This window comes from Rhincodon typus, chromosome 9 (assembly GCF_021869965.1).
Source record: "Rhincodon typus isolate 14 chromosome 9, sRhiTyp1.1, whole genome shotgun sequence".
Lineage (NCBI taxonomy): Eukaryota > Metazoa > Chordata > Chondrichthyes > Orectolobiformes > Rhincodontidae > Rhincodon > Rhincodon typus.
Window position 1 is genome coordinate 29235137 of NC_063340.1, and position 13649 is coordinate 29248785.

General features: G+C 39.9%; 1 protein-coding gene across 10 annotated transcripts in view; it reads left to right on the forward strand.

The window, feature by feature from the left end:
• The window catches only part of dop1a (DOP1 leucine zipper like protein A), a 249275-nt gene that overhangs the window by 106991 nt on the left and 128635 nt on the right, over positions 1–13649 (forward strand). For all 10 annotated transcript variants that reach the window (XR_007262801.1, XR_007262802.1, XM_048600578.1 and 7 more), the window contains exon 15: positions 2710–2821. Coding sequence is in view for 8 of the 10 variants with exons in the window: in XM_048600578.1 (XP_048456535.1) it covers positions 2710–2821 (112 nt within the window). In the remaining 2 variants the exon portion in view is untranslated. The remainder of the gene's footprint in view (positions 1–2709; positions 2822–13649) is intronic.

Consider the following 13649-nt stretch of genomic DNA (forward strand, 5'->3'; position numbering starts at 1 on the left):
GGGGGGGGGGGGAAAGAGAGAGTGTGTGTGTGGGAGATAGGATGTGTATGTGTGGGAGAGACACATTCGGTCAAGGACGTTCGGCCTCGGATCTTTGGGTAAATGTCCTCCAAGGCGGACTTCGGGATACACAACAACGCAGGGTCGCCAAGCAGTGGCCGATAGCCTCAACTGGGATCTTGGGTTCATGTTGCACTACAGGTGACCCCACCACATTATACACTCGCACACGCACGGATACATACACACTCACAAACACAGTCTCTCTCTCTCTCACACACACATACACACACACACACGAATCTATGTGGTGAATTTGTATTTTCAGATGCATTCTATTTTGTTCAAAAAGTGTGATTTATAGACAGTCAATGTGGCATATTGTCTGACCTAAAATGTCATCTCTTGTTTACACTGATAAAACCTTTAGTTCTGTCAGGACAGTGACTTAAAAGGAATTTGGGGAATTACATATACATATTAATCCATTAAAAACTTCTAACTGATTAAAGATTCAACAACATCTTAGGTTTGTTTAATACATCCTTATCAGTGATGTGACACTTTGACCTGTTGCTTATAAATTCTGTGTCTGATACTACCTCTCTGACTAACACCTGAAGAAGAAGTGAGGCTCTGAAAGCTTGTGTTTTCAAATAAACCTGTTAGACTATAATCTGGTGTCGTGTGATTTCTGATCTTGTCCACCCCAATCCAACACCAGCACCTCCACCTTGTGGTAACTAAGATTAGTGAGCTGCAGGTCCAAATAGCCACCTGAGAATATGGTAATGTGGTGATAACAGAGACATGATGGATTGAATAATGGACAAGAGGCAAAAAATAGGGATAAATTGAGTATTTTCAAGTCGGCAGCTGTAATGAGCGTGATAGTACCACAGTAGCACTGGGCCATCTGTTATTTAAAATCTAAATCAATGAATTTGGTTGAGAGTTATGCATTCCTCCTTTATGATAACACAAAGCTAGATGGGAATGTAAACTGAGAAGGATACAAAGTTGCAAAGAGATAGCAACAGGTTAAGTGAGTTAGCAACATGGTTACAAATGAATAATTGTTACATTTTTCACTTTGATTTTAAGAATAGGAAATATTTCTTAAAAGGCAGACAATGTTCAACTGTCTATGTGCAGAGAGAATTTATTGTACTCTGCAAGGACACAAAGTTAGCATGCAGGTGTAGTAATCAATTTTAAAGACAAATGCCTTTATGACCTTTTATCACAGGAGAATTGGAATGCGAGAAGGAAGAAGTTGTAATAATAGTTGTACAAGCCTTTGGTGAGAACACCTGGCAGTATTGTGTTTTTGTATCCACATGTAAGGATGTATATACTTGCATTGAAGGCAGTACAGCTGATGTTCTCTATATTGGTTCCTGTGATGTGTGTTGTTCAGTGATGAAAGGCTGAGGAAATTGGTCCTTAATTTTCTGGAATTGAGAAGAATGAAAGGTGACTTCATTCAAGATTTTGAAGGAGCTTGAAGCATTAAGAGATTGTTTACCCCTGCCAGAGGAATCTGGAACACGGAGGCATGATCGGAGGAAAAGGGATCAATCATTTATGATCGAGATTAAGAGAAATTTCTTCACACAGAAGGTGATGAATAATTGAAGTTATTCATCTCAGAGGGTTGTGAATGCTCGATTGCTTATTATATCAAAGGATAAAATAGACAGATATTTGGTCTCTTAGAGAATCAAAGAACATGGGGAGCCCTTTAGAAAGAAGCTTTGAAGCAGATGATCAACCAATTTATTCAGGTAAAAAATGGAATTAGTATTGAGTGGCGAAAGGTTATGGCTACGTGACCCCTTGCTTGAGTTTTTAAGTCTTTGAATCTTAGAGCCGGTTGAAGATCTCGTGAATTGAGGTTTTCCACATTTGAGACTTGCCATGATCTAAGAATAGAAGAGATGAAAGGACTTTAAGACATATGTTGTTCAGTAGCTTTTATATTGTGCAATGTTCTACAAAGCTAGGAGAAAGTGGGGAGCAAATTGCTATGTTTTACAATTTCACTAATGTGGCCTATTTTTAACAAAAAACATTTACTGAGCAATGGAAATTGATTTCACCACAGGAAGGCTGTATATGGGAGGTGCAAAATATAGAAGATGTACTTTAAGCAATAGAGTGATGAACTATGTTCAAGGACATGAGTTTGACTGTACCAGTCGATAATTCAAACATTTAACTATTCAGAAAGCTGATTTACTCAGTTTGTGTTCAGTTCTCTTGTTTGTGGTAAAGACAGATGAACGCAATTATATAAAATGCTACAGATGCCAGAGATCTGAAATAAAAACAAAGTGCTAGAAAAACTCAGGTGGTGTGGGAGCATTTGTGGAGAGAGAAACAAAGTTAATGTTTCAAGTCCAATAACTCTGTTGGAACAACACTTGGTTACTGAAATATTTAATGCAACTTAATAGATTGAAATTAAGATCAACCACTAGAATTCCAAATGTGTTCTTTTTTTTTAAATAAATAGTTTTGAAACATATAAGTTAGATTGGAGATGACATCTAAACAGCCATCAAGTCCATAAGTTATACAAACCTCACCATAGTTGATACTGATTCAAACTTTGAATTTAGTATAATTTTAGCAATGCTTTTCTTGGTGTTTTTGAAGCGGTAGCCAACAGTAAACATGTAAATTATTTTTTCTGGTTTTCTGAAGGCCCACATGGATGGCAGTGAGCATTGCCCCAGACATGTTTCTCACTCTCCTTGAAGGAATGACTACAATTATTCACTACTGTCTATTAGACCCTTCCATACAATATCACCAGGTGAGTTATAGATTCAGTTACTCATTCATAGAAACATTTCAGAGAAGTTTCATTAAAACTATATTTTGATGTCATGGCATCGGAGTATGAGAACTTACTCTATTTAAATTAGGGCATTGTTCAAGTAGCCTTTATAGATAAGGCCGGAGAGTGGAACTGAGGATTTCAATCAGCCATGAAGCTGAGACACTGGACAAGTGTTTTTGCTTCATTCTTAGACCAGGGAAAATGACCTCTCTGTGTCAACCTATTGAGCCCCTTAAGAATCTTGTATCTCCCACATTTAGCCCCTTGATTATTTAACTGTTTTGATAATAATGCGTTTAAAGAACTTGTGACACCCATAGCAGGCTTCACTTGATTGTGAACCAGATGATTTTGTGACATAGTGACATCACTATTAACAAATGGGAGGTGGAGAACTACAATTCAAATGAGTGAATCTGTGTAAAGCATGCAGTCGAGACCAGATCAGATCAACAGAAAAATTCTTGGGGAACATGTTCATCAGCCTTTTTTCCCCCTCTGTTCTTTCAGAAATTACTTAACATGCATACTGTTGAAAGTCATTTATCATTGTCCCATTTGCTAAGGAGCTGGACCTTGGTCCATGATTACCAACCAGTTAGAACATAGAACAGTACAGCACAGCACAGGAACAGACTCTTTGGCCTACCAAATCTGTGCTGACTATGATGCCATTTCTAAACTAATATAAGGTCCGTATACCTCTATTCCCTGCTTGTTCATGTGTCTGTCTAAATGCCTCTTAAACATTTGCTATGGTCTCTGCTTCTATCACCTCTGTATAAAAATCTTGCCTCACACATCTTTAAACATTTCCCCTCTCCATGCAATGTGACGTCTACCCTACCAATGCCTGTCATAATTTTTAATATCAGATCGCTCCTTAGTCTCCAATGCTCTAGAGGAAACAATTGAATTCCAAAGACACAACCCTCTGAGGGAGAAGAAAACAAGTTCCCTGATTTCTGCTTTCATTGGGCAACCTCTTATTGTTAAACTATCACCCCTAGTTCTAGATTCTGCCACAAGAGGGAACATCCTTCCTACATCAAACAAGTCTAGTCCTGTCCGGATCTTATATTTTTCAATTAAGTCACCTCTGACTTTTCTGAACTCCAGACGATACAGACTTAGCCTGTCCGTACTTTCCTGATAAGGCAGTCTGTTCATTCCAAGTACTGCTTACAGTGCATTGACATCCTTCTGTAAGTACGGCGATCAGTGTTGTACACCGTACTCTAGACGTGGTTTCACCAATGCCCTGTATAAGTGAAGGATAATCTCACTGCTTTGCATTCAGTTATCTCTCGATAAACCATGTCATTCAGTTAACTTTCCTGATTACTTGCTGTACCTGCATACAAACCTTCTGTAATCCATGCACTGGGAAACCTCTTACCATTTACATCAATTTTGTTTTATTATTGCCAAAATGGAAAATTCTATACTTTTCCAGACTCCATTTGCCATGTCTGTGCCCACTCGCTTAACCTGTCTATATCTCTTTGTAGGCTCCTTACGTCCTGTTCAACAACTCATTTTTCTACCTGCCTTGTGTCAGCAAATTTAAATACCATACCATTTGGTCCCTTCATCCAAATGATTTATATAAATAGTAAAGAGTTGAGGCTCCAGCAACAAACCATGTGGCACACCACTTGTGACATTCTGCCAGCCTGAAAAGGACCTACTTGATGTAATTTAAAAGTTCAAATGATTTTTGCATTAATTTCTATCCAGGTAAACTATATTCTAGGCACTCTGATGTGCATTTGTTTTATTCATTGACAGGATATGGGCAGTACTGGCTATCATTTATTATCCATCTGTAATTGCCAGAAGGAGTTAAAATCAACCACATTGCTGTAGGTTTGGAGTTACATGTAGACCAAACCAGATAAAGACAGAAGATTTCCTTTGCTGAGGGACATTTATGAATTGGATGGGTTTCACAACAATGGTTGCCATTAGGCCAGCTCTTTATTCCAGATTTTTATTGAATCCAAATTTCAGCACCCACCATGGTGGAATTCAAACCATAATAACATAACGTTAGGTTCTGGACTGCTAGTGCAGTGACATTACCACTGTACCACTACCTCCCTTGTATTAACTGATGTGAGGAGCTGGTACTTTATTAGAAGGAAATTAAGCACACTCCAAATCAACATAATGCAGAGTACTTTTTGAAAATAATGATCTCTTTGTTACTGTAGCAAATGAATGATGATATAAGGAAACATTCTGATACCATCGAACCTTACTTACTCACCAGCAACCTGCTGTTCATCAAGAGCCCTTTTTTTATTGCTCATTGATGGGATGTGCATTTTGCTGTTAGGCCAGCACTTATTACCTGCCTTAATTGCACTTGAGAAGATAGTGACGAGCTGATAATGGTGAGCTGGTGTGGCACAGTGGTTAGCAAAGTGGTTACCTCACAGCGCCAGGAACTCGGGTTCAATTCCAGCCTTAGGTGTCTGTCTGTGTGGAGTTTGCACATCCTGCCCGTGTCTGCGTGGGTTTCCGCCAGGTGCTCCAGTTTCCCCTCTCACTCCAAAGATGTGCAGGTTGGATGGATTGGCCATGCTAAATCACCCTGTAGTGTCCAGGATGTACAGTGGATTAGCCATGGTAAATGTGGGCTGACAGGGATGGGGTGGGTTTGGGTGGGATGTTCCTAAGAGGGTTGGTGCAGACTCTGGGCTGAATTCTATGATTATGATATTATGATTTTATGATTCTATCTAAGTTTGTCTGACCTCTTGTTATAGCTAATACACACCAATCCAGGCAACGTCTTGATAAACCTCTTTTGCACTCTGTCCAAAACCTTCACATCCTTCCTCTAGTGCGGTGACCAGAACAGCTCACAATCCTCCAAATATGTCCAAACTAAAATCTTATACAGTTGCAACATAACTTACTAATTTTTATACTCAGTGCCCCTACTGATGAAGGCAATGCATGTCGATGCCACCTTTACAACTTATTCACTTGCGTTACCACTTTCAGGGAGCTACGGACTTGGACCCAAAGATCCCTCTGTATATCAGTGCTCCTAAGAGTCCTGCCATTTGCTGCATACTCTTGCATTTGACCTCCTAAGATGCATTACTTTACTCTTCTCCAGATTAAACTCCATCTGCCATTTCTCCACCCAACTTTCCAACTGGTCTGTATCCTGCTGTATCCTTTGACAACCTTCCTCACTATCCACAGCTCAATGAATTTTTGTGTTATCTGCAAACTTACTAATTAGACCACCTACATTTTCATCTAAATCACTTACATACGTTGTAAACAACAAAGGTTCCCGGCATTGATCCTTGCAGAATTCTATTGGTCACATACTTGCAGTCAGAAATTTCATGGCCCCTTCTAGCTCACCTCTTTAGCCTTGAATGTATTGTTTTCCTATTTCTGGCCTCACTAGCAAGTGGCACAGGGAGTAATTCCGAGATTATAGCTCAGAGGTACTGGTTCTCAACTTCTTACCTTCTTTTGTTTTCATTCATGGGACGTGGATGTCACTGGCTAGAATTTATTGTCCATCCCTAATTGTCCATTGCTTTGGGTCTGGAGTCACATGTAGGCCAGAACAGATAAAGATGGCAGATTTCCTTCCCTAAAGGACATTAGTGAACCAGATGGGTTTTTCTGACAATCAACAATAGATTCTGTACATCATTCTTAATTTCAAAACTTTTATATTGATTCAAATTCCACCATCTGCCGTGGCGGGATTGTAATCTGGGTACCCAAAATATTAGATTTAGTGGGAACTGCTGATGCTGGAGAATCTGAGATAACCTGGATGAACACAGCAGGCCAGGCAGCACCAGAGGAGCAGAAAAGCTGACGTTTTGGAGCTGCTGTGTTTACCCAGAATATTATCTGGGTCTCTGGATTAATAATCAAGTAATAATACCACTATGCCTTTGCCTCCTCGTAACTCCCTAAATTCCCTTTGCAGGACATCATTTTGCTTTCTGTGTATTTTGTTAGTACCAGAATGGGCTACAACCTAATTTAGTTGCTCCAGCATCTCAGGTTATAAAATGTTTTGACCAGATTATGTTGTTATCTTTAGATCCTCTTATTCCACATATTGCTCATTTTCAATTTACCTATGAACCTCATAAAATTGTTCTGATCTTGGTCCTTTTAATCCATCAGCACATGAATGGATTAGGAACCAAGCTCGTGCCATCTTTATTGATTTCATTTCAGCTTTTAATGCCATGCAACCATTTAATCTTATTGGAAATTTGAAAGATCTTAACAGAAATTCTACTCTTCTATTTTGGATCAGTGATTTTCTTCATATTAGGATCCACTTTAGTTAGGCCACATTTGGAGTCTTGTGTGCAGTTCTAACACCACCCTATAGAAAGGATGTGGGGGCTTTGGAGAGGGTGTAGAAGCAGTTTACCAGGATTTTGCCTGGATTGGAGTATATAACTGCAAGGGGAGGTTGGACACACTTGGATTGTTTTCACTGAAGTGTTGGAGGTTGAAAGGTGACTTGATAGAAGTATATAAAATTATGAGAAGCATGGATAGGGTGGATAGCTGGAGTCTTTTTCTCATAGTCAAAATGTTAAATACTTTGGGGCATAGGTTTGAGGTGAGAGTGGGAAAGTTTAAATGAGATATACGAAGCAAGTTTTCATTCCAGCGCCTGGAACGCACTGCCTAGAGAGGTGATAGAAACAAATACAATAGCAATATTTAAGAGGCATTTGGACAGACACATGAACAAGCAGGGGATAGTGGGATACATACCATGTACAGACTGATAGGATTCATTTAGAATGGCATCGTAGATGGTATGTACATGGTGGGCAAAAGGGACTATTCCTGTGCTGTACTTTTCTATGTTCTTTGTACTCCCCTAGGGCACAGGGTTTATTACTTACTGCATATTACAGGCCAATAGTCTTACTTTCACTTCCTTTATTTTAACTTTTTCTACTTAATTACCTGTATTACTTCGTTAAATTGGCCTTGACTTCCCCTTATTCCTGGTGTTACCTCAGTTGAATCCAAGTATGGCTCCTTCTTTTAAAAGAGCGGTGTAAAGACATTCCCTAACATCAGTTTCTTACCAACCAAAGAACTTCCTGACATTCTTCGCCGAACTCCCCATTGGCATACTTTACTTTTTGCTGTAAACTTACTTAAAGCACTTCTTTCTCCTGCACCAAATTCCAACTTTGAACCAAATTCCCAGATATATTCGCTTAGCCTTTGTCTCACTGAGGTGAAATCTGGAATTATGGACTTATTAAATGGAGGCATGAAGTACCAAAACAAGGAAACTTAAGATAAATAGTAATTCATTGATCAACTTGACAACACATATGCACGACTCATAAATAACTTTAAGGACATATATTAGTCAAAATGTTATGTCTCCTACAGTGAACAATTTCATTTTTTAATGTTATGCATTAAAACTAATCAGTTTCATATCACATTGAATGCAAATCTGATTTTCAGTGACATGGAAATAGAGGCTGCTTATATGAACCAGCATCTGCGTACTTAATTCAGTTCCCATTTCAAATCTATACATTCTAACATATCCAATGTAAATTTCTGAGTCCACATTTATCCTGGAATTACAGCTTCTCACCATTGATAGTTCTAATCACCTCCATCAGGGTGAAGAAGATGTCCCAACATGATGGGTTTGTACAGGTAGTTTCCATTGCAGAACCAAATCAGTTTTGCTACCCCTGCAGTTGGAACACAATAAAAATTAAACCTTCAAAGACCCTTAAAATTAATCCCAATGGTTCCTAACTTTTGAATAACTAATCCCCCCCAGACACTGTAAATAATTAATTCCCATCACCAGTTTGTATCGTAAACAAAAAATTTAGCAACTTATTATCAATACAGCAACTTTAGCAGTGTAAAGGTAAAGAACAAAGTAATCTATTTAGTCTATGCTATAATCTCAAAAATCTTTATTTTCTGCCCCACTCACACAAAAGATGGCAGACAAACAAATACAATTAGGGGATAAATAAAATAACAAAATGGCCAGAGATAACCAGGTGTACAGCTGGATGAACACAGCAGACCAAGCAGTATCAGAGGAGCAGGGAGGCTGACGTTTCGGGCGTAGACCCTTCTTCAGAAAACAAAATGGCCAGGTTACTTTATAATTTTCATGATATGTTGTTGCACAGGCATAGATGATTTTTTTGGTTGATTTTTCAGAAGTGTCAATCAGGGTCACCTTTTCAGTTCACTTAGTAATACTTATAACTTAGTTTTCTATTCTGTGAGCTTCCAAGAGCTACTCATGAGTGTCTTGGCCGGGAGCTTTCAAATCTGCATGCTGTGGCATCAACAACCAAACTCTTTCTCACTGAAAACACAGCCCAAAATTCAATTAAAACTCTGACCAGTTCCTGTCAGGCTGACCATCTTCTTCATGAGGTCTCAGTTACCATTCAGCATCTTCCATCTGCTTGAGCATAGATCTTTTCCGGACTGGCTGGTGCCATTTCCCTCTTTAACAGCTAGCTTCCGCTATCTGTTTAAACAAAGTGTCTGCAGAACCTTTTGATCAGGAAGCAACCTGAAATTAACTTCCAGGCATGACCTCACGAATAAGCTTGTTTATTATGTTTTCCTTTTAACACAAGCTATTAACAACAGTCCATTGTCCCCTTAAGCTCTCAGTTCCCACATCAAAGCTCCAAACCAAAATTGATAAAAGAATGAATAAAAATAGTGAAAAATCAGAGAGAGCTCTAACATGAAATGCCACTTATAAAAAATTTGCATTTTATGACTAGGTTTGTAACACTTAAATGACAAACAAAACACAAAACTCTCAGGCATTCATTCTTCTTCCCACGAGATTCGTAATCACTATTCAGCTTGTTTGGCTACCTTCTTAAATTCACAAAAGTTTACATTTGGGATTTACATCAGCAATTAGATTTTCTTTCCAGAAATATGTACAATTTTAGGTTAATCAGTTGTAGATGCAAGCTCCATCTGAACAACCTTGGAGTCATATTTTTAAATACTTCAGTGAAATTTATTGGATTTTGAGTGGCATAAATGGCAGACTCATTGTTTCCATGTTGAGCATAAATTTTGAGGTGTTGAGACACTGCTAACACTTACAATGCTTCCTTTTAAAGATAGAATAGTTTTGCTGACACTAATTTAATTTCTTCGAAAAATAAGCCATAGCTTCTCCATTCCAGTCTTGTCATCCTGTAAGAAAACTGCTCCATTCCTTAAATTGTTAGTATAGCAGCTACTGAAAGGCAGTTCAAGAGTGATATGTCTGCAGAGTCAGTTTGGGTTGAGATCCGGAACAAGAAAGGAGCAGTCACTTCGTTGGGGGTTTTTTACAGACCCCCTAATAGTTGCAGCGAAGTGGAGGAGCGGATTGGGAGGCAGATACTGGAAAGGTGCAGAAGTCACAGGGTTGTGGTCATGGGTGACTTCAACTTTCCAAATATTGATTGGAAACTTTTCAGTTGTAATAGTTTAGATGGAGTGGATTTTGTCCAGTACGTTCAGGAAGGATTCCAGACACAGTATGTAGATAGACCAACACAAGGAGAGGCCACTTTGGATTTGGTGCTTGGCAATGAACTGGGCCAAGTGTTAGACTTGTTGGTAGGAGAGCATTTTGGCGGTAGCGATAACTCTGTTACTTTTACAATAGTCATGGAAAAGGATAGGTACTTACAGCAGGGTAAGGTTTATAATTGGGAGAAGGGTAATTATAATTCTGTTAGGCAAGAGCTGGGTAACATAAAATGGGAACAGATGCTGTCAGGGAAGAACACTTTAGAAATGTGGAGATTGTTTAAAGAATGCATACTGCGAGTGCTCGATATGTTTGTCCCTAGCAGGCAGGGAAGATGCGGTTGAGTGAGGGAGCCTTGGTTCTCAAGAGAGGTCGAACGACTGGTTAAGAGGAAGAAGGATGCTTATATAAGGTTTAGGAAACAAGGATCGGAAAAGGCTCTAGAGAGATACAAGTTAGCCAGGAAGGAGCTGAAGAAAGGGCTTGGGAGAGCTATAAGGGGGCATGAGAAAGCCTTGGCAGATAGGATCAAGGAAAACTCCCAGGCTTTTTACACGGACGTGAGGAATAAGAGAGCGACCAGAGAAAGGGTAAGGCCAATCAAGGATTGTAAAGGGAATTTGTGCAAGGAGCCTAAAGAGATAGGAGAGGTCCTTAATGAATACCTTGCTTTGGTATTCACAACTGAGAGGGATCTAGTAGTAAAGGAGGACAGTGTGAAACAGGCTGGTAGGCTAGAGGAGGTGGATGTTAGTAAGGAAGATGTACGAGGAATTTTGAGGAACTTGAAGATAGATAAATCCCCCGGGCCTGATGGGATTTATCCAAGGATTCTGTGGGTAGCAAGGGAAGAGATCACAAGGCCTTTGGCGGTGATCTTTTCGTCCTCACTGTCCACGGGTATAGTGCCGGAACATTGGAGAGTGGCAAACGTAATTCCCTTGTTCAAGAAAAGGGAATAGGGATAACCCCGGAAATTACAGGCCAGTTAGTCTGACTTCAGTGGTGGGCAAATTATTGGAAAGGGCTCTGAGAGATAGGATTTATGATCACTTGGATAGGCACAGTTTGATTTGTGATGGTCAGCATAGATTTGTGAGGGGTAGATCATGCCTCACAAGCCTTATTGAATTCTTTTGAAGAGGTGACCAAACACGTGGATGAAGGTAGAGCAGTGGATGTGGTATACGTGGATTTAAGCAAGGCGTTTGATAAGGTTCCCCATGGTAGGCTCATGCAGAAAGTAAGGAGGCATGGGATAGGGGGAAATGTGGCAGATTGGATTCAGAATTGGCTGACCCTTAGAAGACAAAGGGTGGTAGTGGATGGAAAATATTCAACATGGTGCTCAATTACGAGTGGTGTACCACAAGGATCTGTTCTGTGTCCTCTTCTATTTGTGATTTTTGTAAATGGTTTGGATGAAGGAGTGGAGGGGTGGATTAGTAAGTTCGTGGATGATACGAAGGTGGGTCGCGTTGTGGACAGTGTGGAGGGCTGTTCTAGGTTACAAAGGGACATTGATAGGATGCAGAGCTGGGCTGAGAAGTGGCAGATGGAGTTTAATCCTGAGAAGTGTGAGGTGATTCATTTTGGAAGGACAAATTTGAAAGCAGAATACAGGGTTAATGGCAAGATTCTTGGCAGTGTGGAGGAGCAGAGGGATCTTGGGGTTCATGTCCACAGTTCCCTGAAAGCTGCCACCCAGGTGGATAGAGTTGTTAAGGAGGCGTATGGTTTGTTAGCTTTCATTAATAGAGGGATTGAGTTCAAGAGCCGTGAAGTTATGTTCCGGCTATGTAAAAGCCTGGTTTGGCCACATCTGGAGCATTGTGTCCAGTTCTGGTTGCCTCATTACAAGAAAGATGTGGAAGCATTGGAAAAGGTGCAGAGGAGATTTACCAGGATGTTGCCTGGAATGGAGGGAAGGTCTTACGAGGAAAGGTTGAGAGAGCTAAGGCTTTTCTTTTTAGAATGATGAAAGATGAGAGGTGACTTGATAGAGGTGTACAAAATGATCAGAGGTATAGATAGAGTGGATAGCCAGAGACTTTTTCCTAGGGTGGAGGTAGCTGTTACGATGGGGCATTGTTTTAAAGTGAGTGGAGGTAGATATAGGGGAGACGTTCAGAGGTAGGTTCTTTACTGAAAGAGTGGTAGGGGCGTGGAATGCAATGCCAGAGCAGGTAGTGGAGTTGGCCTCATTCGGGGTATTTAAGCGGCTATTAGATAGGTATATGGATGATAGTATAAGGTAGGGGTGGAGGTTAGATAGACCTTTGGTTTAGGGTAAATGTTCGGCACAACATCATGGGCTGAAGGGCCTGTACTTTGCTGTACTGTTCTATGTTCTATGTTCTATGCTAGCGACTACTGCTAATTTAAATGGTAGTAAAAGTTAGGTGCAGTCAAGTGCAGGTTCATTTGTGGGATCATATCACCTTTGCTTGTTTTTGTAGCAAAGTAGTCAAAGATTTGGCTGCTGTACTAAAATTACAATCTTTCAAAATAATCTGCATTTTCCCAAGAGCCTCATTAATTTTGTATTGTTTTAGGGGTGAGAAGGAGAAATAAGGTTTTAATTTTGCCATTCTCAGTGACACCTGGCTTGTCCTAAATTTGTCAACTTGACTTTTGCAAATTCACTTACTTTTACTGGATTTAACACCAATCCAGCTGACTGTAATTGCCTAAACAAGTTTTTAACTGTTCTGTACGTTTCTTCTATGTAATACAATACACTACAAAGTCATCCAAATAAACTACACAGTTCAGTACTTCAGCTATGATACTGTTAATTAATCATTGAAATGTGACAGGGGTATTCTTAAGTTCAATAGCATAACCCAACATTGGTGCAATCCATTCGGTGTGACAAATGTGGAAATCTCTTGTTGTCAGCGGTACTTGCCAATATCCTTTTAACAAATCAATTTTAGATAAGAATGCCACACTACCAACCTTATCAATGCAATCGTACAGTCTGGGAATAGGGTGATAGAGCGATTGGAACTCGATCGACCTTGTTGACTGAGATCCTTGATTGGGGTTGTTAACCTGGGCCAATCAAGAAGCCCTGGCTGATCAATATAAACCGGGGATTCAGAATCTCCTTAATTCAGGGACTGACTCTGAACTGGCTGACCACGGCTAGAGCACTGTGCACATGGAAATAGAGGGTGACTTGGTGACAGGATACCAGCCTCTGTGCAGTTATTTCAGTGGCAG